At 40.8% G+C, this 27,026-nt stretch overlaps 1 protein-coding gene across 1 annotated transcript in view; it reads left to right on the top strand.

Moving 5' to 3' along the window:
- The window catches only part of LOC308102683 (uncharacterized protein C14orf132), a gene marked incomplete at both ends in the record, with an annotated part of 42,784 nt that extends 16,064 nt beyond the window's left edge, over nucleotides 1-26,720 (top strand). Inside the window, one exon of the mRNA XM_080452513.1 lies at nucleotides 26,490-26,720. Within this exon, the coding sequence (XP_080308639.1) occupies nucleotides 26,490-26,720 (231 nt within the window). The remainder of the gene's footprint in view (nucleotides 1-26,489) is intronic.
- Nucleotides 26,721-27,026: the final 306 nt, after the last annotated feature.

Genomic DNA, 27,026 nt, shown 5'->3' with positions numbered 1-27,026 from the left:
GTATTTACTTTCATCAGCTGATACCAATATCTGGCAAAACGTATTTTATACGTAAAGGTTCTCAAAATGGCGTTCTCAATCACATTGTCAATATGATTAGTCTCTTAGTCACTGTGTGTGGGCACAGTTTCTTTCTTGAAAACCAGCCAGGCATTACTTAAGATGAAATAATAGACATTGACTGAATTTAGTGTTCATTCAAAGCACACATTTGCCACTTTAACCCATTAAGACCGGGAACGCATCTGTGTGACTTTTAGATTTGATCTAAACACAGCATTATTTCATACTTTGGCTATTAAAAAATAGCAGATCTACAAGCTCGTAGCACGGCACCGAGTGCCGCGCTACGAGCTTGTAGATCTGCTATTTTTGAAAAGTTGTGAAAATGTGTGCAAATCTGTAAATATATATATGATTTTAAAGCAAACATTTCTAACTCAAATTTTTGCTTCTGGGGGGTCCCTGGAACCAAATATTTTGAGATGGGGGGGTCCACGGCCAAATACATATAATTTTGGGGGTCCTTGACAATATGAGAACCACTGATATAGCAACATGTTTTTTTTTTAACTGGGATAAGACATTTTTTGAATCGGCTTCAGGTCTTAAAGGGTTAAAAGAAGAGAATCAATGCTCGTTAACCACTTAAACCCCATGCTTTGTTGAGCGGAGTCCCTCGGGACTCTATACTAGTGTCTTTTCTGTTTTTGCTATCAAATATCTACAAATATCTTATCCCTGAAAATAGCCGATCTACAAGCTTACGACGCGTTGCAATGTGACGCGTTGTAGATCTGCTGTTTTCTGCGAAAGGTTTCCTCACAAAAAAACGGATGCTGTTGTTTACGTGGTTAATTAAAGTGGTGAGTTATTATAATTTATTTCAAATAAATGTATATGCAATGCACATACAGTAGCACTGTGATTTACAGCGTGTGCAATATCTTTCTTCTTTAATGTCTTCAAATCAAGTTTATATTTAAATATACCTTGCTCATTAACATGCAGAGTCTGTTCCAGTATTCACTGAGATTTAATTTAAATATGAATAATTGATTACATTATATTTATGATTAGTATGTGCTGTAGATATAGAAAATTATTTTAAAAAAAAAAGCAGAATCATGCTGTTGTTCATTCATTAATTATCATTATGCATAAATACACACTGAGCATTTCAGCCATGGCTCATCCCCTCGATGATGTGAGTTTTATGTTAATCTCTAATGTAGGACTATATATGATGCATTTTAAACCATTAATCAAATACATCTGAATGTAAAGTTAATCAACTAGGGGATAAGTTCGTCTTTGTTCCTAGACATTTCTCCCTTGTTGTCTAACTGCGGCTGCATCATGAATCACGTCAAGTCTCTGAGGCAAATATCACTTCAAGATGGATGAGCATTTTGTTCAACCAGCAGTGGATTCACAGCGTCACGACTCAGAGCAACTTTGGTAGGAGAACATTGTGTTTTCTGGTGAATTGGGTCGTGACTTATAGACTGGCATCACCAGACCAGAGCAATTTTAATTTGAGCTGGCAGAGTTGTCAGGTTTTTTCAGGCTTGTGTGACTTCATGGAGAAGGAAAGACTTTGGCTTCACTGTTCTAGGGTGGAAAATACAGTAGCATACAGTACCTACAAGTTCGCAACTTATGAGCTTGTAGAAGAGATTTGGTGTACAGGCAAATACCTTCTCCAGTTTAACCCATTCAATCCGGGAACACATCTGTGACATTTCAAGATTTCTTTGCCTTTTCAAAAATAGCAGATATACAAGCTCATAGCGCGGCACCGATAGATCTGTTGCAAATCTTTGAATATATACATTTTAAAAGCGAAGATTTGTAACTCAAATCTTTGCTTCATGGGGATCCCTGGAACCAAACATTTTGAGATGGGGGTTCGCGGCCAAATACATATCTAAAAATGATTTCTAAATCACTTTAATAAGCACAGCTCTGTCTTACGCACCCTTTGATTTATGACATACATTTTGTTCGCACACACAGTTTACGATCACCTTTGCCTCTGGAAAAATAGCACACATGAGTAAGAGTGTTTATTCAATTTGAATAAAAAAAAACTAAACAAAAGGCCCAGATCGCTGGCGTAGCGGTCTGGGCACCTAGGCTATGTTGCAGCCTGACAGCACGTCCCAATCCCGACGGCCTTGGCTGCGTGTCACTCCCCATCTCTCTCCCGTCAGCCTACTATCCTATCTTTAATAAAGGCACAAAAAATCAACAACTTAAGAAAGTCAACTGCATCTATTAACTCCAGGGAAATTAAATGTGAGCACAAAGTCCACTGTTATGTGTACCTGCTCGTCGGCTGTATATGGAAAACCTAGCTGACAACATAATAGAATAGCCCGGATGACAATAAAGCACCCCCCACAGTTTTTCTGTAAATCTACTTTTACTGCTCCTAGTATTGACGATTTCTTGTATAGTATTGTATGTCTTTATATGTCTTGATGAATTGAATACGCATGCAGGACCACAATGGATACAAGCCCTCAGGACTTTTTGTGTAATCCTTTTAGCATTATTGTTCAACTGTACATCTGTACTTTTTGCAAACTGTTAATACAGTATTCAATCAATCAATCAAAAAACGTACATCCACTCCCTAAAAAAACAGTTGCTGGGCAGAGGTCACAAAAAAAAACAATAAAGTCTGCACACTGGATGTGCCGCTTCGAGCCTTACCGGCTTTTCATCACGTCCAATACTGCAAAGGAACCAATAATTTTTTTACTTTGGAGCATGAGCCAGTGTGCAGACTTTATTGTTTTAAGATGACGTTAACCACTTGAACTCTAGCATTTATTCTGGGGGCAAAGGGTTAGTACCCGTCTAGTACAAGCAGACCTACAAGCCCTGCTTTAGAATTGGTGTAGAAAAAAGGAGCAGGCTTAGTATAGACCCCTGGTAAACGAACTATAGGCCTGTAGGGCTTAAGAATTTTTTAAGAGGTGGCTGGAACACCAGACCTGGCTATCACTGAGTTCTCTCTAGAAAATCCTCATAACATGGAATCCTAGAGTGGAGAGTACTTGGACAGATACAGATATGGCAGGGCTACAGCGCATCAGGACACATCTAACAAAAAAGTTTCTTGGGAAATAAAAGCTATACTTCTAAGGCGCCACTCATCATCATGAGCAAAAAAATAATTCCTGTCTCTGAAAACTCATTCTCTTGGAAGCGCACGGTTGACAGCCTCTCCCGATAACACATGAACAGCCATGGTTGAGTTAAAGGAGGAGTTCACCCAAAATATTACTTATTTTCTATCAATTACACACCCCATGAAGCCTTGATTTCATGGATTTATTTTTGTTTTTGTGGCATTCCTAAAACAATAATTTGATGACCGTGTGTATTTCCGGTAGGAGACACAAATAATCTACTTTGTGTCTCCTACCGGATACATTAGCCGGTAGGAGACGAGAATCAAATTATTGGCTTAGGAATGCCACAAAAACAAAAAAGAATCCATGGATTCAAGGCTTCACAGGGTGTGCATTTGATAGAAAATAAGTAATTTTTTGGGTGAACTCCTCCTTTAATGTTCGCAAATTTGCCACAGACGTTGGGTTTGGATATCAGCTTAATTCCTCACACCTGTAACTGATAAAATGCCATGTCAAATGATCACAATGGGAGCTCACAGCTCTGCAGCTAGGAGGATGTGTGCTGCCGATCCTCTAGCCATGGTTCACATGACGCTTGTATACAAGCGTCATGGTGCCGAGTCCCCCTGGTCTAAAGTTGTGTTCGATTTTTTCACATTGCCATCTCTCACATAAACATAAACGTTCAGATTTCAAATATAAAGTGCTTACCACCGAGCCACGGATATTACAAGGCGATGCGGACCGCGACGAGTACCCGTATCTCCCGTATTGTTCAATAAAAAGCATTTTAATCCCATCGCCGGCCATTTTCTCAAAATTGTCTCCGATACTTTCAACCATGCGACACTAATGGTTGGGAGGTGTATTGCACTCTGATACATTACAAAAAAAAAAAAAAAAAAAAAAAAAAAAATGGCCGGCGATGGGATTAAAATGCTTTTTATTGAACAATACGGGAGATACGGGTACTCATCGCGGTCCGCATCGCCTTGTAACATCCGTGGCTCGGTGGTAAGCACTTTATATTTGAAATCTGAACGTTTATGTTTATGTGAGAGATGGCAATGTGAAAAAATCGAACACAACTTTAGACCAGGGGGACTCGGTACCATGACTGTCATGGTATGACAGTCATGTTTCAGGGCTACCGATCCTCCAGTGCCTAACATAGCCAGCAGGAAATTAAGGGCGGTTTCTCACTGGATCCGTTTGAATCGAAGCGTTCCCGAGTACGCTTGGCTGGCCAGCATTCACACTGCCCAAGATCCAATCGCACCAAAGAACACTTGCATGTATACCCCCGATCCTATAGGTGGCGGCATGCACATAGTGTTTCTTCTGTGGACACAGACGTCATCAAGTATGCGACAATGTTTGTGGTCGTCACGCAGAAATATAGGGTTGCGGCTGGAGAGCTATGCTGGGGAGGGGAGGCGATCTATGTAAGTGCACAGTCTTTGGGGAGCCTCGCCCCGAAGCGGGGAGAACGCACTGAGCGCTCAACACAGTGAGCGCACAGAAGTCAAGCCACAGACTTCTGTGTTGTTGACGGACAACGGATGTACGCTTATGAGAAACAACACAAATAAAACCTGGTGAAACACTTGTGTGCATTAGCGCAAGATGAGGATACAGGAAACATTCAGTCTAAATGTCCAATTTGCTAACCTTCACAACTACTAATACTTTTGTATTTGAAACTTTAAATTTCTCTAAATATTATAAACTTTCACGACAGCTTAAGTACAAAAATATATCATTTATGAAAAGGCAACTATAGTAGCCTATACAGTGAAGTCCGACTGAATGACTGAAACCTTGTATTGTGAATTGTACTTCCATGTACTGTTTCTCATGTCTCATGTCTAAATAAAGTACATCAATCCAACGTCTTTTCTTTTTTGACTCTCTTGGTGTGGGGATTATCTGGCACATGTATGTATCTGTTATGAAAGAGAAATTGCATCATGAGTGAAACGGCTATAGTCCTTGGGAAACTATAAACCTACGTAGGCCTACATCTAAATGAGTTACCATATTTACTTACAAATTTCAAATTACAAAGCCTTATAAGCTATATATTTCTGGGATGCATAGTAGCTGAAACTCCACAAGATACCCACAAGATATACTATATGCGCTGCTCGCGCACCTGAAATGCGCGATGGAGACCCGCCAATGTTTCATGACTGATAGACATGAAAGAAGGCCCTTCACAGCTAATAGAGAATTTAAAATTTTAAGAATCGGTTCAGAATTGAATGAGTAAAATTGTTAGAAAGGCTCCCATAATATAAGTTGATTATTATTTCAATTGTTATGTTCCACCTTAAGAGTAATATGCACCAGCCCACCTTAACACACTCTAATGTGTGAGGGGGCCGTGATTTTGCCATAACTTCTTTCATTTTTTTAAAATATATATTTTTAATGTTTATTTTATTTGAAAGTGGAGTATCCCTTTAAGTGCGCAATGCATTCTGGGGCGTTTTCATTCATTCAGTAGCACCGGCTAGAAGAGCAGTGTTTTTGTTGGCTGTTTTTGTCGAGTTTATATACCGTCACCTATTCCAAATAGCGGGCCACTTCCGTCTAATGGTACGCTTGCTTTCACATTGCAGCGTACCGTACCCGAAAACGCATGATCCGGATCCGAAACTGCCTCCGGAGGTGGTTTCGGGAACGGAACGGTTACCCGTTTCGTGGGTCGATTCGCTACATTCACACTAGCCAAGCGGTCTGGAGTGCGCACCCGGGACCTGAGTGTGAAACGGCTCTAACATACATCTAGTCTGATATGGACATAGAGATTATGATCATTTCCATGTCTAAACATGGTTTTATGAATACAGTACACACACACACACACACACACACACACACACACACACACACACACACACACACACACACACACACACACACACACACACACACACACACACACACACACACACACACACACACACACACACACACACACACACACACACACACACACATGCACAGCTGTCCTAAAAAGCCCAGTGCTTTCTGAATACTGTCCACAGACACAAGCAACAGTAAGCAACGCATTATTACTTAATATGTACATGTTTTTTTGGGGGGGGGGGGGTTTTACAACGTTTTTAAGTGCAAAGACATGGAGTGGAGGAGACGCGAACGGGCCTTTTGCGTGTTGTTGAAGGCAAGGGGCCGGGGGGGGGCGGGGCCGGGGGGGGCTGGGAGGCCACGCCCCTTCCGGTCATGGCGGCTTCTTAGCCGAGTTGCCTCGCTCCAAACAAACAATGTATCGCGACGGAGAAACACGTATTTTGGTACTTTTTTCTGTCAACGGGCGGAGAAAACAAACAAACGGTAAGAAACTCCAACTCAACTCTTTAACTCAAGGCGTTAATGTGTACAGCCGAACGTTTGTATGAGTTGTCTCTTTCTCTTCACAGCATGTCAGAGCGTGCAACAAGTTGTGGTGATGAGAACTGTGGTGATCTTTCTGCTTATCCTGTCTTAAAGGTCAGTCATAACACTGCTGTAGTTATTCAACTTACTCAAATTATTGTTTGCTATTTGCTATTGTTTGCTTATGTTACTTATCATAACACAAGTTAGCTTCAATATCGCTTCCATTTGTATTTCATAGACCTGGCTTCCCCCTGGGTATGACTATCATGTCGTCTCCTTTGAGGAGCAAACGTCAGACATGGACCACAGCGCATTTTGTGCTACTTTGCGACTTCCATTTAATACTGAAGAACTCATTAATCAGTGGGTTCTGGAGACAAAGGAGACCGCCGTCACATGGAGGGTCTTAGGCCACGCACTCGCGACTGGCACAAAACATATCCTTAGGGTAATGAACCATACTCTTTTTTTTCACATCTACACATGTCTCTGCCAAAAAAGAGCCAACTGCTCTTTTTTTCCCCATCTACACATCTCTCTGCCGAAAAATAGCCAATCTACAAGCTGACAGCACATAGCGTCAGCTTGTAGAAAAAATATAATGTTGATTAACATACATATCTGTACATGCATATTTTCAGAGGAATTACAAATGTCAGCACAATGTACGTGAGCAATCAGCTACAGCAGGCAACAGAAGGACATCAAGGGCACGCTTGGAGAGCGTGGCATTGGAAAAGAAGGGAAACAACGGAAAAGAAGGGAATATGAACAATAATAACAATAATTCACCCTATGGGTGGGTGGTAGCATTGTAATAACAGGAGTACTGTTGTGTCCACCATCTGCAGACTTTAATCAACCTCTTCAACCAAGCCACCATGAACACTCCACCCCGCTCGAGTCTGCTCCAAGTGCAGGTACTCCGCTTGCGTCCAGTCCTGACCACCCTGTGCTGCATGATGAAGAGGGTAAGAATAATAAACTAGCTGTATATACAAATACTTCATTATAGAACATTATTTTGTGTACATTTAATTCTAAGCAAAGTTGTACCTGTTTTAACAGACGCACCAGACCGTTGCATCCTCATGGACCTCCTGAGCAACGCCATCACCACCATGCACATCACCTTAAAAAATAATGCCACGCTCTCCAATCACACTATAACTACACTTACCAAGCGGTTTACAGCTGTAAGTAACCCATTAATGGAGAACTCTGCCATTCTCTCCATTTGTGGGTACACCTCAAGCACGACCGTAAGAGCAAGGGCAATCTGACGAGCAGCGACGCGATCAGACAAAATGATTCAATGTCAGCCAGGAACGCCTAACCGCCGAAAAGACCCATCCAGGTCCAAGAGGCGTCTGCCGGGCGGTGGGTCAATGCCACAAAGTAGTGGTATTGACGCACTACTATCACTTGATCACTCTTATGGCATGAGCACACCTAGGTTGGCACACCACAGACTAGCTGATTCTGTGGAGAGCAATTGCTCCCATCCAAAGAAGTGAGCACTTTTAAAACAAAAACATGCGTGTATATATCTGTTTGCAGTGATGTATTTGAGCACTTTTAAAACAAAAACATGTGTATATATCTGTTTGCAGTGATGTATTTTGTACAAGTTTGATACTTTTGTGTGATTGTTGCATGTTTGCACTAACTTTTAACTTGCATGTGTGCTATTTGTATGTACAGTTTTTATATGCTAAAAAGCTAAATTAAGTTTGCACTTGCATGTATGCAACATTTGTTGCAATTGTCCCAAAAGTGTTATTAAGTATAGGGGAAATGCTGCTAATTGTCCCAAAAGTGACTGCAAAAGATTGCTGTGGAGAGCAATTGCTCCCATCCAAAGAAGTGAGCACTTTTAAAACAAAAACATGTGTGTATATATCTGTTTGCAGTGATGTATTTGAGCACTTTTAAAACAAAAACATGTGTATATATCTGTTTGCAGTGATGTATTTTGTACAAGTTTGATATTTTTGTGTGATTCTTGCACTAACTTTTAACTTGCGAAGAAATGCTGCTAATTGTCCCAAAAGTGACTGCAAAAGATTGCTGCTTGTTTGAAAATAAAAGCACCTTTGGAATTGAAGCACAATGACAAATATTCTCTGCCTTTCTAATTAAATATCAACACTTTGCTATGTGGACCATCAACCCAAAATAGACCTTTGTTGACCCCCGGAGGAGAATTCACGTCATGGCATCAGGCCACAGGTTCACAAATTGGTGAGTTCAAGAAGCAGGTTTTGGGGATTATTTTTATTTTATATGAATTTCAATTGTAATAAAGGTGCTGTGCAAAAGTAGCTTTGTAGTGTTTTGAACTTGTAGATCAGCTGAAAATAGATAATCTTATCTCAGTTAATTTGTCCAATTAACTTACTTGGACCCCCAGTTGCAGTTTGTTCTGCTTATGAAAGTGCAGGAGTAATTCTAGGAGGAGCAATGTTCTCACTAAATAAGTGTAGAGGAATATCTTGTGGAGTTTCAATGTTACTATGCATCCCTGAAATGTATAGCTTTATAAAGATTTGTAAGGAAATGTAAATATGGCAACTCATTTAGATGTAGGTTTATGGTTTCCCATGGACTATAGCCGTTTCAATTTCTCTTCTTTCATAACAGATACATACATGTGCCAGATAATCCCCACACCAAGAGAGTAAAAAAAGAAAAAACGTCAGTCAGACTTCACTGTAGCCTTTTCATAAATGATATTTGAAAGTTTATAATATTTAGAGAAATACTATAATAATTGTGAATTAGCAAACTGGACATTTAGACTCAATGTTTTCTTTATTTAGAGAAATTAAAAATGTAAAATACAAAAGTAGTCGTAGTAATAGTGAATTAGCAAACTGGACATTTAGACTCAATGTTTCCTTGATCCTCATCTTGCGCTAATGCACGCAACTGTTTCTCATAATGTTTTCTTTATTTAGAGAAATTAAAAATGTAAAATACAAAACTAGTCCAGGATGTGACGCAGTAACTAGAGGCGTCACCAGCCCCGCCTCCCCCGGCCCCTTGCCTTCAACAACACGCAAAAGGCCCGTTCGCGGAGGAGACAGAGTAAAAGTATAGAGCATGGAGACGACAAGAGACAAGAAGGGGGCCACCATAAGAAAGGACACTGGAGATAGAGACAGCCATCTACAGCGCAGTTCAGATAATCCCTTAAATTGGAGCAAAGAGACCAAATCCAATCTGGGACGGACAGGTAACACCTTTAGCACCGTTAAGCTCACAAGTAGGACCCCCCACCCCAGTGTAAGCATCCCCCCATTTTTCAAAACATTTGTCACACCTAATGTCATTAGGTCTCTGTGACCTATTGACATGCAGAGAGTCAGAGGAACTTCTGCCACTCTGATCATGTCATTAAACCAGGCCACACATTGTGACTCAACCAAGATCCGTAGGACATTGTCTGTGTCTACTACTCACCATATAGGGAGTAGTGAATGAGTGAAGGATTTCGGACACAACCTTCAACTATCAATAAACATGCGGCGCAGAAGTTAATTTTCGTTGCGCAACACCGCCGTACAATGGTGTATAAATTAACTACACATGCCAAGGCTATTTGGGAACATTTTCATTCGTACACTCAGGATTTCCCAGTGTAGAGAGCAGTGAGCTGGTCTTACCCACTGGCCTTCTCAGACTGGTACATCGGGTGCATGACCCGCAGAGCCCAGCCGGGCCTCGTCAAAGGTCATTTGTCTGATCGGCCGCTTGTGGGACGAGACAGAGGCTCGGGGCAGACATGAGGAGTGCAGAGAGCACACCCCGTCGCCCCGGACGCCTCCAGCTCTGTGTGAAATATCTCTCCCGAGCAGCAGTAAGACGGGTCTACTGAATAGATTAGAAGAGGGCTTCTTTGTGCCAAGAGCATACGCAGTGCCGAAAGCTGAGAGGGAGATGGTGAAGGCCATGACAAAGTACACTGAAAAGTCCTTTGTTAATTTAGCAGCTACAAAGTTCACAATTGTAGATCGGCTATTTTGTTGTAGACATTTGTTGTAGAGGGAAAATAATTGGGGGGCATAGAGCCCTGCAGGACTTCAGGGAAGTACATTTTAATTAACAGTGAGGATTTGTGCTGTCTTTATCTGTTTAAAGAAGTGGCTGCAGTAAGTCACCACCTAAATTTACATACTGTAGATTCTTCTTTTTTAGGCTTATATCCAACGCTCTGATGCTCTTATCAAGCACAACTTATTATACATACCCTTTCCCCCAAAAATGACTTTGTGAACCAGGACTTAACATAATACACTTCCCTGGTGTGTATTATATTTTTTGCATTCATTGAGATGCAGGTTTATGATTATGCAAACAGAAAAAGGGTCAAGTTTCTTGTGGTCTTTACTCTTAGGCTATTAACTATTCATTATTATACACTGTACATCAAGCAATCTTAGTTCAGCTTCCCTCTTATCAATAGATACGTTTTAACAGAGTCAGCATAAGTGTATTTAATAAGAGGAATTATTCTTTAATACCTCTCTTCCCAAGTCTCTCTTTAAAAAGAGACTCTCCAAAGATACATTAGAACAGGACCTTTGGTTTGGTTGGTTGTTTGCATATCAATGTGGAAAGTACAGTAACTCAAAATGCACTAATATTTGTTACATTTGCGACACTAGTTGCAACAAAGAGTCCAGTTATACAACAGACAAGCTGTTATCAGGCTCATGCAGTGTGAGTTCAAACGTTCAGTCTGCAGTGAAAGGATGTCATTCTGTGTTATATATGTGACTGCACTGTCTCCTTAGTGCCAAGTCTGTTCCATTACCCAATCTTTATCCGTCCACTTGAGCCAAGGACCAAATGAAAGGTGAATGTTCAATCATGTCGCACGCCAGTCTATTTCCCTCAAATAGCACTTCATGGATCAGTGTTTCCAAACCGTGTCAGAATAATCCATTATGTGTCTGCTCTAGTCAAAGAATAAACCAACAGTGTCAATGTCTGTTTACCAGAAATTGTTTTCAAGAGCTAAATTGCCACAAAATACTGTTGTTTTTGCATTCAGTTTGCAACGTGAACATCTATTATGAGGGTGCTGTTGTTTTGGGCCTTGCACGCCATACTGCAGGTTGCTTTCTTATCCAGGAAATGAAGCTCATTCTGCTATTACAAAGAAGAGAAGATTCTGAATGTATAGCCTACATAACATTTGTGTGTTTATATATTTACCACCAACGGAACACATTGGATGCTGCTGGACACATTATTGGCTTTGACAGGGATCAAACCCTTGTCTCTCAGCAGTACGGTCTGTTAACCTCTAGGCTATACCCAGCCTTTGTGCTTGCTCCTGATTGCTAAACCAATTACCCCTTGTGCATATGAGAAGGCTGTTGACATAGATTAAAAAAAAAAAAAAATCACAGGAACCCATCCTAGTGGCGCTGAATGTGAGAACGTTTTAAGCTGGCAGGCAGCATACTCCAAACGAAGTGGAACTTTTATAAGTATCTTATACTCAGCTGCGGCTCTGCTGTGAGTTCTGAACGTTTGACCCACCCCCACTGTATATAGTGCTGGAACAGTCAGAGATTTCTTCTACCATGGATCTCCGCTGTTTGTTTACATCTGTTTGTTTACATCAACGTCAGAGAAGGATTATAGAGGTGTTTGCATCTCCCAACATCCTCAGACAACGTTTCTTCAAGACATGTCCGCAGCACCTTGCTGGCATATTATTGCGGAAAGCAAACAATATACAGTAAATAACTTGTTGAGTGTCTGACCGGTCACACATTATGTTCACATTAATGTCTCTGCGGCTTGGAAAATCTCGGAGATGCAAGAACTGCGTTAGTTAGTTTGTTTGGTCTGCAATGATGTAATTTGGTTCTTATATTGACCTGTCAAAGCCGGAAAAAAAGTTTGGCTTCGTTTGGAGTATGCTGCAGTCTTTATTCTTCTTTAACCTCTGTGGTTTTGCGGTCCTGCTGGACTGAAAGGTTGGCTGAGGGTGTGTTCACATGAAAGCTTAGGCTGTTCCCTGTGAAGAGGTTCAGAGCGGCATGAAACACACCCCTTACAGCAGGAGCCACAGTGAGCAGTCACTGTGGGGTTTTTGCTCTCATATGATTTACAATCTGCCAAGTTGCTCAGCTACTACTGCGCATAGAGAGCGGAGAGAGTGGAGTATAGTGACTTGATGTTAGTATCAATAAATCTTCATTAATTGTTTTACTGTTGTTCGCAGCAGTAGCCGTGGGGGCTGTTTTTAGTCGTTATCAAAGTTGTGAAGTGGAATCTTCCGTTTAACCCATTAAGACCGGGAACGCATCTGTGTGTAATTTTTAGACTTCTTTGGCTATTCAAAAATAGCAGATATACAAGCTCATATAGCTAAAAGCTTGTAGATCTGCTATTTTTTTTAAATAGTGAACATTCGTGGCAAAATCTTGGATTATATATTTTTTAAAGCGAACATTTGTGAAATATTTAGTTCCAGGAACAAAAAAAAGAAGCAAAGATTTGAGTTACAAATGTCAGCAAAAAAAATATTCAAATATTCAAATTCAAATATATATTTTTTTAAATAGCAGATATACAAGCTCATAGCGCGGCACTCTGTGCAGCGCTATGAGCTTGTATATCTGCTATTTTTTAATAGCCAAAGAAATCTAAAAATGACACACAGATGCATTCCCGGTCTTAAAGAGTTAAATGGAGTAAGTGATTTAGTGTCCATTATTTCATTTTTATTTCTTTCCCCACTCTCAGTAGTGGAAGTGGAAGTGGTGATAGCAGTAGTGTTAATAGTTATTGCGGCAGTGTTAACTCATGTTGGCGACGTGCTATCCGTATCCACGGCTGTGGATAATCCTCCAATCACAGTCTGTCTTCCCCACCTTCATATCTCCTCCTGTTTCAGTCCATCCTCATGCAGTATTGATTCCTTTTCCTTCGTGTGAGCATAGATTAGCCTTCACTCCCGCCTCGGTCCATACTTTACTCCGAGTTCTGTTGCCGAAGTCCGTTTTTCCCCCTTGACTGCACAAAGATTTTGTATCTCAGTTTTTAAAAAATAATCTAGATTTAATATAATACACTGTTTTACCTGCACTTGTATCCTCCCCATGGAGCAGCATTATGTCATTACACATAAAATAATCTGAAAATGAGAGAATACATTTTCAGTGCACAAGAAATGCTTAGGGGGGAAAAAACAGCCTCATTAAAATCCAGCAGCAAACAGGCCAGGCTTTGAATGAAAAATACTGAGAGTTGTAACAGACCTGCATTTTTCTGTGAGCTTATTCAAGATATGTGGTGCATAAAAAGTGAACGCTGCTTCTCTGCGCTTAGTTCTGGCTTCAGAATGCTGACCTGTCCCTGACGACCAGAGAGGCAGACGGTTCAAGATCACAAGATCAGATCCATTTTTGCCCTAAACCAGGGACGCAGAAGGGGGGTGTTCTGACCTACCCAGTTCCATTGGGGAGGGGGGATGTTTCCCCCCCCCCCCACTTTTGAGAAGAAGATGACAAAATAAAACCTTTCGAAGACATCGCAGATATCACAGACATCTGATTCTGTAGGAAGAAAAAAAAAAAGTCTACTGTTCAATAACGTTTTGGCCATGGAACTTCGGCCTGTGGCCAGCTGGCTGAAGTATTTTCTTATTTTGTCTTGCACCAGTAACTACAGTAGATGTGCACGACAACAACATAGCTCTGATACAGTAGAATTGTGATCCGAATTGTAGACAGACAGACAGACAGACAGACAGACAGACAGACAGACAGACAGACAGACAGACAGACAGACAGACAGACAGACAGACAGACAGACAGACAGACAGAGCTTCTTATGTTGAACAGGTAATCATTCATACAGTCAAGTGGTCTGATTAATATAGATGTGTTTGATTTTTAAACAAAAGCCTTGTTGTGTTGTTATTTGGTGGTGCTGTAGGCTATAATAGTTGGTAAAATGTGTGCCTTGTGCACACAAATAAGCCTCCTACCATCATTTGTAATTGCTGAAGGATTGATTGCTTTAAAGTGCAGAAAAATGTTATTATGGCTCTGTTGCACTGTGTGCTCTAAATCAGAACTGAAAAGCTTGCTGCTGTAGCCTTCTGCTTTGGTTTTTAAAGAACCCCTTTATATATCAAACAAATCGTCAGATATTTGCTATATCATCGGGCGCAAATCCCCCCAAACCCGGGGGGCTAATATAGCAAAACTCCAGCTCTAAATTGTCCTCCGTGCCCTTGCCCTGAACCAGGGGTCTTCAACGTTTTCAGGCCAAGGACCCCCTAGCTGAGAGAGATGAAGCAGGGACCCCCTCTATATTGTATAAAATTGTGTTTCAGATTCAACTTTTTTTGTTTACGTGGTCTGCTCTTTTTTCCCCTCTACATCTATACCTCTTTGCCAAAAATAGCCGATCTACAAGCTCACAACGCCTCGCAGCGCGAGGTGAGCTTGTAGATCTGCTATTCTCCTCAGAAAAGGGATGCTAGGGTTCAAGTGGTTGAGGTAAAAAAAGAATCATATCACACAAAGATTTGGCGGACCCCCTGAAGTAACTCTGAGGACCCCCTAGGGGTCCCGGACCCCCTGTTGAAGACCCCTGCCCTAAACCATTCAGTGCTTTTCAAACCAACAGTATTTTTAAATCAATTATTTGACAGACAAGGAGAAAAAAAACAAATAGAATATTTGCACACCCCCCACCAACCTTGACATATTTATTTGGGCTACTTTGCTTTGTCCTGTGTAAATCCCATTCAGTTCATCAGCTATTTACGCTAGTTCGGGTTATAATGACATGCCCAAAATAGGAATGAGGAGGTTGAAAGTGTTTGTGTCTGTCTCTGGGTCTCTTAAATACAATGAAAAGTATTAACACGAGCTTGTGACTAAATAATAACTACATTGGATGAGCTGGAACACAGTTTTGGGCATTCAAGGTTCCTGCCCGACACCGATGATAAGAGAAAGTTCAAAGAGAAACATTGTTTGCATTATTTCAGAGGCAGACAGGCCCCGGTGATAGGCGTATAATTGCTACGGAGTTCCCAGACTCTCTAGGGGATCGTGATACAGAGAAAAGTGATGTAAGGCTATAGAGCTGGCTGGAAGTATTTGATTTGGAAATAGCTACAGTAGCTGATTTTTTTCCTTCTTCATAAAGTTTCTTCATTTTCAGTGATGTCTTTTTTTTTATGACTCAAAGTGCTTTACAGAATAATAAAAAAAAAACGGTATAAAACAAAACAACCATCCTACTTTAACCCTTTAAGACCGGGAACGCATCTGTGTGTCATTTTTAGATTTCGTTGGGCTATTAAAAAATAGCAGATATACGAGCTCATACCGCGGCACCGAGTGCTAGGTCCAAAGGCCTTTAACGTATGCACAATCCACTGCAGCCAACAAAGCCAGGCAGTAAAACATATAAAATTGTGCACAGGATAACCATTTTTCACCCAAGCCTCCTATTTTACAGATGCATACAGGAAAGGGGTGAGTCGGTCACCATGCCGTATGATGCAATATTACGCAAGTTAGCTGCACACCAGTGTGTTTAAAGATGTGTTAAATGACACTTTTGGGCAGTAACACATTACTGTGATATGATTACTTTCTCCGGTAACGAGTAGTAACTTGGTACAATTGCCAAAACAGTATTACAATCATTAATCCAAGTAACGCTGTGTTACTGCGTCCTAGTCAGCTCCATATATGGGCACAAAAGGGGGCATGCCCATATGGGCATACTGATGACATCAGCAACAAATATCAAAATATACAGTTTTAAAACAGTTCATGATAAAAATTACTTTTTAAAAGCGTAATATTAATTTCAATGTTTGCTGCTCACCAGCGCATGAAGCCATGGAAGTACACTCTACTTCCACCAGTTGGGCACCACATTTTGGTTCCCAAATGCGGAAGATTTGACGCAGGTTCAGAACATGAAGTCTTGCAATAACAGATTTACCACCAGGACACGGTTGCTTCAGTAACCCTCCGCTGTCCTGGGGGCTTATGTGTGGTGCTGCTATTGTGCATGTTGGCTCACTGGAAAGACTCTGCGACATTTAATGGAACAGAGCCTTAATGATTAGCATCATTACGTAACTATTTATATCAATATGGCTGTCGTGAAAAAGGTCTTTGGAAATGGCATCGAAAGGAGCCCATCAGCAAAATGCTACAGCGCACCAATTTTCAGTAGTAAACCAATCTGTAGTATATCCGGACACTAACATATGGACTGTCATAACTATGGGAACAAAGGCCATATGCAGGCATAAAAACAGCTAGACAGAAGCTTGGACTGCAAATAAAAGAGAGTGTAAAAAACAAACATAAAAGACATGTTCACACAGATAAGCATAATGAGAAAAATTGTGAGTCTTCAGAGGAAAGATTGCCTGCTGCTGTAAATACTGTGCAGATAATGAGTACACACACACACACACACACACACACACACACACACACACACACACACACACACACACACACACACACACACACACACACACACACACACACACACACACACACACACACACACACACACACACACACACACACACACACAATAGTGCTCGGGTGTTGGATGTTAACTGAGACTGTGATTAAAGGGAATGTACTGTAAGAAATGTATATCTTTTGGTTTAAAAAGTTTCTTGTTAAAAAGTTAAAGCTCTATATTCTGATAGTAATCATAGAGTAATCATTCCTTAAGAGTTTGCTCAGGGTTCTCTCCAGCTCTTTGAAACAGAAAAACTGTTTCAAGTCGGAATGCAGAATTTATCCAATCAGGAGAGAGAACTCATACAGGATAGTGGGTAAACAAGTTGAATTGCAACTGAAAAAAACAACAACAAAAAAAACGAGCAGATAAAATTAGAACCGTTTGTCTCTTCTGCTTGGATAAAACCTGAACATTTATTTGATGCTTACTAAAGAGCTGGAGAGACGAGAAACAAACACAAACACTATAGCAATGATTACTATCAAAATATATAGCTATTTAATACTTTATTAACAATGCAGATCACTGTAATTAATTATCGCCTTGATTACAGTAATTGCAATATATTGAATCGTAATAACCCATGTGACATGAAACGTATCATATCAGCAAATTATTGCCAGTGCACACAGCCCTATATGAATCACTTGTATCGCACAAAATGTACGGAAATTCACGAGGCACCGTCCACATTTTCCTTCAGACAAAGCTTTTCAGGTGTATGGGACATCGAGTGCATGTGGATGGGATGACAAATGTGACTGTTAAGGCTTCCAGTTCATGTTACCATGGGAAATCATCCTGCTATAATGGGCTGAGCACGGCTACAGAGCATTCTGGCTTGAAGTTGTCACATGGTTCTCCTTCCCTACAGGTGATAGGCTATTGAAAAAAACACAAAGATTGTGTCGCGTTTTGAGCTTGCAGATTATTATCCTCGCCAGGCCTGAATGGCTGGGCATGTGCACTTATGTTTTTGGTTTTTGGTTCTGTGATTCCGTCTCGGCTGTCTGTGAGCAGCTAATCTCGAGCACCGCTGGACCAAATGGAATGGAACTTTTGCACACACACTCCCAGTAGACCAAGGACGATCATCTGCCCCACATTTTTCAAATCGGCTTCATGGTGGCGCTAGAACAGTAGGATTTCAGCAAAACACAATTTTGCTAGTACTCTGACACTTTTTGACCACAACTCATGCAAATCATGTAGTATTGTGATGAACATGTATTAAGCCAGTATTAACATGTATTAAGGCTTTAAAAGTTTGTGGGACGGGCCCGTTTTGCAAAGAATGCCACAAATCATGAACGCTGTGTCCCAAGAGTAGGCCTAAAGGTCCTTACACACCGGGGCGATTATTTTCATGCGAATAATACGTTTTTTTTTAAACCTTATAAAGTCAATGCAAGCTTCCACACCAGTTTCGCGGAGCGAAAAAAGCGTATTTTAATTATTCGGAACGAGTCCGAATTTTGCGTATATTCGCATATTCGCCGGTGTAACCGCCTTAATGCCTCAGTGTTTGTTCCATAGTACATCCATTGTAACATGGGAGGAGATGATGTGTGTTTTGGTTTAGCATGACTACAGCGTATAGGGAGAAACACCAATGGGAATTATAGTCTCTTCCTGTTAGCCATACTGTGAACGTGCTGCAGTTGCAGAATAAACGTTTTAACGTTCGGTCGGAATTTGGGTTATACAGGTTACATTGAAACAGTTTACGATATAACAGAGAGCAGGCTGCATCAAGTAACATGAGACGAGCCATTAAACGTAAATGCACCCAGGAGGACCACAACAACACACAGCTTTAAATGTCGCTTTGCCTCTGGAGAGAGCGTGCCGTAGAATACATAAGCAGCATGTTGCTCTTTCAGATTACGCTTGTTATATTATTCATTCACTTTGAGGTGTTGTTAAAGTGTCAGGTCTGGTCTGGAGAAAGCAGATCATGTGATCGGAATAACTGGAATGTTTCCGGCTTGATCCCACACAACGACCCAAGCAGCATGCAGCTCCTGCCTCCATGAATGCCAGAGGTCTGCCCTTGCACTCTGCAAGCCTAATTTATGCTCCATCGTTCGACGGTGTAAATTGTCTATTTCTGGCACGTGATACCGTCGTACAAAAAGTATAGATCAGGCATTACTCTCTACAATGTAGAATCTACATCATACATGGGCAACTGGCGACCGGGGGGCCACATGTGGCCCCCACCTTCACTTAATGCGGCCCGCAGGTTAAAGGTAGGGTAAGTGATATTTTTGGGTTAAAACAAAAAGTATTTTTTTAAAAGGTTTAAGCACTATATTCTGATAGTAATCATTGCTAGAGAGTGTTTGTTCAGTAACAAGAGTCTCCCCGTCTCTCCAGCTCTTTAATAAACAGAAAATACATTTTCTGGTAGGTGTCAAAATCTCAGCCAATCAGGAGAAAGTACCCATTTTTAAAACCGCCAAGACCGTAGTCCTACGGGCCGTTAAATCCAACTGTTAAGCGCCGAGACCGTAGCCCTACGGGCTGCGGTCTTTTCGCGCATGCGCGGTCCGGGTGCACTTTCGGAATTTTTTTGATCCACTTCCGTTTCCGGTTTGATGACAGGAAATAGAATTATTTGGGATCCGGTTTTGACGATCACGCCCGCTCCCATTCTACAGACGAAACTGAAACTCAATTCTCTTCCTGTAGTTTTTTCTCCTCGCATTTCACTGTTTAACGTAATCCGCTCTAACTCAAACATGGATGCCCCGTTTGACACGTGGTTTTCACTGGGAGATACAGGGAGATCTCGCGGATGTAAACAGACCGTGTAGCGCTCAATCTTAAGGATTTTAACAAGATCTATGGCGACATGAAAAAAACAAAAAAACAACAAAAACACCTTGGCACTGGTGAGTACATTAGCCCTTGGCAGTGGATGTGTTAAGCTTTATTTTTTATAGTGTTCCAGTTCTAATTTTGCCTGCTCATTTCTTAGTGTCATCACTTCCAATGTCACTTGTTTAATCTATATCCTGATTGAGTTCTCTATCCTGATTGGATAAAATTGGAAATGAAACTGAAACTGAAACGAAAATGCATTTTCTGTTTTATAAAGAGCTGGAGAGACATGGAGACTCCTTATATGGACAGGACACTCTATAGTAACGAGCACTATCAGAACATAGATCCATTTTGCAATTATTTGAATAATTGCAAATCACTTACCCTACCTTTAATATCAGAACACTGATATATTATTGATTTCAGCTGTTACTGATTCCAATCAAAAAATAGCCAAAAAAAAATCTGAATTCCAATAAAAAAATAGCAGATCTACAAGCTCAAAACTCGCCGCACCACGGCGCGTTTTGAGCTTGTAGATCGGCTATTTTTGCTACTTTTGTGTGACATAGAATGGCCCGACAATATATGTAATGTGGCCCTCTAGAGTTAGTGTGGGAATATAGTGGCCCTCTCCATCATCAAAGTTGCCCACCCCTGGTCTACATTCTATCTAGCCGCTAAACATGGTGCTTTTAGAACGACAAAGAAAAATAACATGTGAATGCTCATTTGAGTCTCATTGAACCAACATCAGCTCTGAACTCTTTGTTTTCTGATAGACGTCTATGGAATGGAATACGGTGAATTATTTCCCCCTTGTGTGGAAACCGCGGGCTATGGGACACACGATCATTTAGTACACTGTGAGCACTTAAAATGCCTATGACTGGCATGCAACTGCAGGCTTAGCGGAGGCAACAGCCGACAGCAACATACAGACGCTCACCCATTGTGACAGCTGCTCTGTAAAGTGCTCTCGGTCCCCATGTGCATCAGACTGCGAGGGCTAGAAGACACTGATATGTAGACATGGGGGACATTGTAAGCCTGTAATAAAAGAGAGAAGATATCGGGAGTACCTGGTCCTTTAGTGACCATACGAATCCGTTGAAGATGGATTTTGAACCCTTGGGGTTTATACTGTGCGTGTGCGTGTGCGTGTGCGTGTGCGTGTGCGTGTGCGTGTGTGTGTGTGCGTGTGCATGTGTGTGTGTGTGTGTTTTATACGGTTCCTTGATTTCACTTGTGAAACCTATACCTCAGAAAAGCTGCTTTAAGCTGTGAGACAACTGAGGCATGGCGAGGGTCACACTCAGCATGATACAGGTCAAATCAGGATTTTTACAGAGCTGCATTGTGCAAAGTCATTGTAACTCTGTATATAATACCACCGATCTAAATGTACTTCCGGGCCAATCAGGTACACGATTACAGTACCTCTCTCCGATGGGACAGGCAATGGACCTAAAACATTACGGATTGCAGCTTTAACCGAGGACTTAATTAAGAGAAGGGATCGTTGCAAGACCGGCACAATAGGTGTCATAACACTGCACATATGGTGGAAACAATCAGGCTTTTACAGGAATGTGGCGAGGACAACTTTTTAATTTAGGATCATGTCTCGTCCAATAAACTAATGTATCAGACAGCCACCGGTTCACCCTAACAAGCTATTTACCACTACATTTGCATAGTCAGTCGGCTGACAGTGATGAAGTGGAGAGTTGGTTAAAGGGACAGAAAAGGACAGAAAATTTACGAAATAGAGTTAATAAATTCAGGTCGTCTATCCAGATTTGTGTCGAACTTCCCCCCCCCCCCCCACACACACACACACACACACACACACACACACAAACATCCTCCCCACCCATCGGCCTTGCGATCTTGTTGATGCCACTTAATTATTGGCTCAGCTGTGACTTTGCCGGGGTTTGCCCCACTGGGGGAGCCAATATGTGAGATCCATTTGTTCTGCCTAGAAAAGCCATTTCAGAAAGCTGTTATTGGCCATGACAGACACCTCTATTACCCAGGACAGAACACAGCGCTTTTAATGGCCAGCCGGAGTGAAACTGTAGCGCGAGCGATTGAGCGTGAATGCACGTCCCCATCTCTCGTTCAGAAGGGAATGTTTGTTTCCCCTTCGCTTCATAGGGCTGTCGCCATACGGTATACTCCATTTAACCCCGTGGTTCTCAGACATTGTTATGTCAATGACCCCAAAATTCATACATATTTGGCTGCAGACCTCCATCCGAAAAGATTGTGCCTTTTAATCTTTTATTTTATTTAAATAGCTGATCTACAAGCTCACAACACATTGCATTGTGACATGTTGTGAGCTTGTAGATCTCCCATTTTCAAAACCCCCATGAGCCCCTGGAGTTTCCCTAAACCTCACTTTGAGAACCAGTGATTTAACCTACATTTAACGGTAAAATGTAAGTCTGTATGGTAAACATGTCAGCAACAGAAACAAGCCCCTATACAGGCATATTACATGATCCATTTAGCATTGCAACAGGAGGTCGCAAAGGAGGTCCTGTTCTCCTGTATGAGTGCGTGCATGCGTGTGTGTGCGTGTGTGCGTGTGTGTGTGTGTGTGTGTGTGTGCGCTCGCGCGCTGTATTATGCAATAAACAGCCAAGCGAACGCAGTTTGATGGAAAGTATTTTCAACAAATAGAGGTTACTCATGAATGATTCCTTATCAAAGACAAAACGTCTCATCTGACCTGCATAGCAAAAGTCCCCCTGCACACTGTGTGCTGTGTGTGTACTGTGTTCTGTGTGCACGGCATGCTGTGATATAATTGGCCGGGTGTTCCCAACGTTTTACAAGCCAAGGCCCTGAAAGAAAAAAAATCCTGCAAACCTGTCTTCAAATGCAATTAAAAAGTTTTAATGGCAGCCCCCCCTACCTCAAAATGGCCTAAAAACAATTTAAATAGTGAAAATAGCTACAAGCTCACAATGCACAACATTTGTGAGCTTGTAGATCTTATGAATTGAATTTGAATTGAAATAATGATTGTCCTCCCTTTCCAATTGCTCGACCCCCCCCCCCCACACACACACACACACACACAACCCCCCCCCCCCCCAGTGGCACTCACTTTGAAAGCCACGGCACTAGTTTATTCTCTATCATGTCTGTAACCAATGTGTGTGGTTTGCATTATGGATCGACTGAGATTGTTTGGTTCATTTAATGGTTAATGAAAGACCTTGATGTCTGCGCTGTTCATTTCATTCTAATGTTTCCCACTTGGAGCAATCTATTACTGGGTAATGAAGTAGACTGGGGTTTGGTTCAAACATAATTCACACACTGTTCTTCAGCGCAACAGCCCACAGAGTCATGCATGCCTCCTAATCAAATTCATTATTGATATTTTACAAAGTAAAAAACAAGAAGAAGAATGAATGAATGAAGAATGAAGTGAGACTGAGGTGCCATGGCATTGGAATCGATTTTCATAACTTTTAAAGAGGATCTTTAAAATAAAAAAGGTTATTAATGTCCTTTGTTAACGTCCATTTTTACAATTGTGTTTTTAGTTCCAATGATATCGCATAATGAGGTTAATCTTCCTCTTCCTGGTTTTATTGACTGTTTGTGAGGTGTGAAATTCTGATGCTGTTCTCAACACTTTCCTTAATGAGGTCAGCTGGAGCTTCTATTTTCACATATTAGCAAAACAGTCAGCTTTTAGCTCACTGTTTTGTTGATGTGCTGTCGCTTTGCCTTGTTCAAATAGCGAAAATAGCTGAATTCTGAGCTTGTAGATCACTGTTTTTGCATTTCATATTTATTTTTGATCAATTTAGACTTTCTTTTTAAACAAATTGCCCAAAATAGGGATGCCAGTGTTAATGTGGTTTAAAAAAAAACTGTTTTTGTTTTATTAAATTGTTAAATTGTGATATTATTATCAAACATAAATATCAATCATATCAGACATATCTACATTTCCCATATGGTTAATGAAAGACCTTGATGTCTGCGCTGTTCATTTCATTCTAATGTTTCCCACTTGGAGCAATCTATTACTGGGTAATGAAGTAGACTGGGGTTTGGTTCAAACATAATTCACACACTGTTCTTCAGCGCAACAGCCCACAGAGTCATGCATGCCTCCTAATCAAATTCATTATTGATATTTTACAAAGTAAAAAACAAGAAGAAGAATGAATGAATGAAGAATGAAGTGAGACTGAGGTGCCATGGCATTGGAATCGATTTTCATAACTTTTAAAGAGGATCTTTAAAATAAAAAAGGTTATTAATGTCCTTTGTTAACGTCCATTTTTACAATTGTGTTTTTAGTTCCAATGATATCGCATAATGAGGTTAATCTTCCTCTTCCTGGTTTTATTGACTGTTTGTGAGGTGTGAAATTCTGATGCTGTTCTCAACACTTTCCTTAATGAGGTCAGCTGGAGCTTCTATTTTCACATATTAGCAAAACAGTCAGCTTTTAGCTCACTGTTTTGTTGATGTGCTGTCGCTTTGCCTTGTTCAAATAGCGAAAATAGCTGAATTCTGAGCTTGTAGATCACCGTTTTTGCATTTCATATTTATTTTTGATCAATTTAGACTTTCTTTTTAAACAAATTGCCCAAAATAGGGATGCCAGTGTTAATGTGGTTTAAAAAAACTGTTTTTGTTTTATTAAATTGTTAAATTGTGATATTATTATCAAACATAAATATCAATCATATCAGACATATCTACATTTCCCAAAATGAAATGCATGAATTTAATTCAGTCTAACCAGAAGCAGGCATAAAACATATCCCCCCGATGTACCGTTTTATAGACATATCCGCATAAAACTGTAAAAACAAAATCATAGACATAATCTCAATAAAAAATAAAAAAAAATAATAATAACAATGTCACTACAAGAATCATTTCTACAAGAAGAGTAATCCCCAACTGCATGCACAAACAAGGAAGTTGCTTTGAAAAAGCATGAAAGGTTATGAACAATGAATATAGAAAACATGTAAATGTAAAATGTATCAATATTTAACAACTGCATGGCCTATATCTTGCCTAAAGTGTAATCAGAAAAAAAATCTGACATTTTGAAACAATTTCTTTGGTGCAGTAAAACTGACACATGCTCAGCTCATGCTCGTAAAGTAAGGACCGAAACTATTGTTTTATAAGGTCATTCATTTGTTATCGCTGGTGGGGATATGTTTAATCTCTGCCTCTAGTCAGACTGAATTAAATAAGTAATGCATTTCTATTGGGAAATGTGGACATGTTATATGTTTGACGATATCACAAGTTAAAATCAATAATTAGAAATTAACTCCTTTAAAGGGGAATTTTAACTTTAAAACACTTCTGGGGTCATTTTCACTGTCTACTCATTTTTGATTGGTTTTTGCATTTTGTTAATATTTTCTGTAATGTAAGGACATGCATGTAATCCATGAAGTCCATTCATGGTAAAAAAAAATCACACCCTGTGTGAAGTGGGCGGTGTCTTCCTAGCTAACCACAATACTGAATGGAGTCAACCAATATGCTTTGATCTGAAAGAGCCACTTAGTGTCAGCATGTGTCTTGCTAGCTAATCACAATACTGAATGGAGTCGATCAATCATGTACAAAAGATAAATACATTTATCTTTTGTAAAACACACTTTATGATGGACAAAACCATAACTTAAAAAAAACAATAATTTTGTTTTTTTTAAGTTATGGTTGCTTATATAGGGCTATGCACATGTGTCATGTGACACTGGCCAATCACAGTCCTGAATAGATTGTGATTGGCCAATCACAGCGCAGGATAATTGTACAAATTTCCAAACCTCACTTTTAGGGCCGGTTTCACTGCCCAAGATATTTGTACATTTTTCCAAATCTCACTTATAGGGGCGGTTTCACCGCCCAAAAACAAGGGAACCAGGGGACCTGCCTGGTACTGCCAGACCCCTAGTGGTTGAAATCTGAATGGCCGGAAATCTGAATGGTTTCTAAACTACGTCACGCTAAGCTTGGCCAATCAAAAAGAGGGACATGTAAGAAAACTTTTTCGTCCATATATGGACGAAAACGATAGCAAAAGGGGACCGACAAAGCTACATGTATAGGCCTGACCCCCTGGGATCAACGCATCGAAAAACGTGATGCGTTGTGAACTTGTTGCTGGTATTTTTTATACTTATTGTACAAAGTATATTAGGGCTTAAGGGAGTAGTTCACCCACATTTTCTATCAATGAAGCATTGATTTTGTTTTTGACCCATTCCTAAGCGAATAATTTGATAAAGGCGGAAAGATGCTAATGTATCTGGTAGGAGACTCAAAGGAGTCTCTTTGAGTCTCCTACCGGAAATACACCCGGTCATCAAATTATTGTCTCAGAATTTTTTATTTTTTTTTAAATCACATTGAATTCAAGGCTTCATGGGGTGTGTAATTGATAGAAAATAAGTAATTTTTTGGGTGAACTACTCCTTTAAGTGGTTAAGAAAATGTTTTCACTTGTACAAGTCTGTAGTAGTCACTGTCATGGTCTCTCCTCAGATTCCGGTGATGACGGGGGCCTTCATGGACTCGTCCCCCAACGATGACTACAGCACCGACCACTCCCTGTTCAACTCCTCGGCCAGCGTGCACGCCGCGTCCATGGCCATTCACGGCCAGCAGGAGGAGCCCCAGCCCATGTCTCGAGACGCCATCTGGCTTTGGATCGCCATCACCGCCACCATCGGCAACATAGTGGTTGTGGGCGTGGTGTATGCATTCACATTCTGAGGGCTGGTCGTCGGCATGGCATTAAAGGGATAGTTCACCCAAAAAATTACTATTTTTCTATCGATTAGTCACCCCATGGAGACTTGAATTCATGGATATTTTTTTGTTTTTGTCGCATTCCTAAGCCAATGATTTGTTGACCAGCGGGCCGTTAGGCAGCTGTTTGATGACCGTCAGCGGAACCGCTGACGGTCATCAAATTATTGACTTAGGAATGCGACAAAAGCTAAATATCCATGAATTCAAGCTTCCATGGGGTGACTAATTGATAGGAAAAAAGTCATTTTGGGGTGAACTATCCCTTTA

This window comes from Gymnoscopelus braueri (genome assembly GCF_963280865.1).
Source record: "Gymnoscopelus braueri genome assembly, chromosome: 16".
Taxonomy (NCBI): domain Eukaryota; kingdom Metazoa; phylum Chordata; class Actinopteri; order Myctophiformes; family Myctophidae; genus Gymnoscopelus; species Gymnoscopelus braueri.
This window is presented reverse-complemented; position numbering and strand designations above follow the sequence as displayed.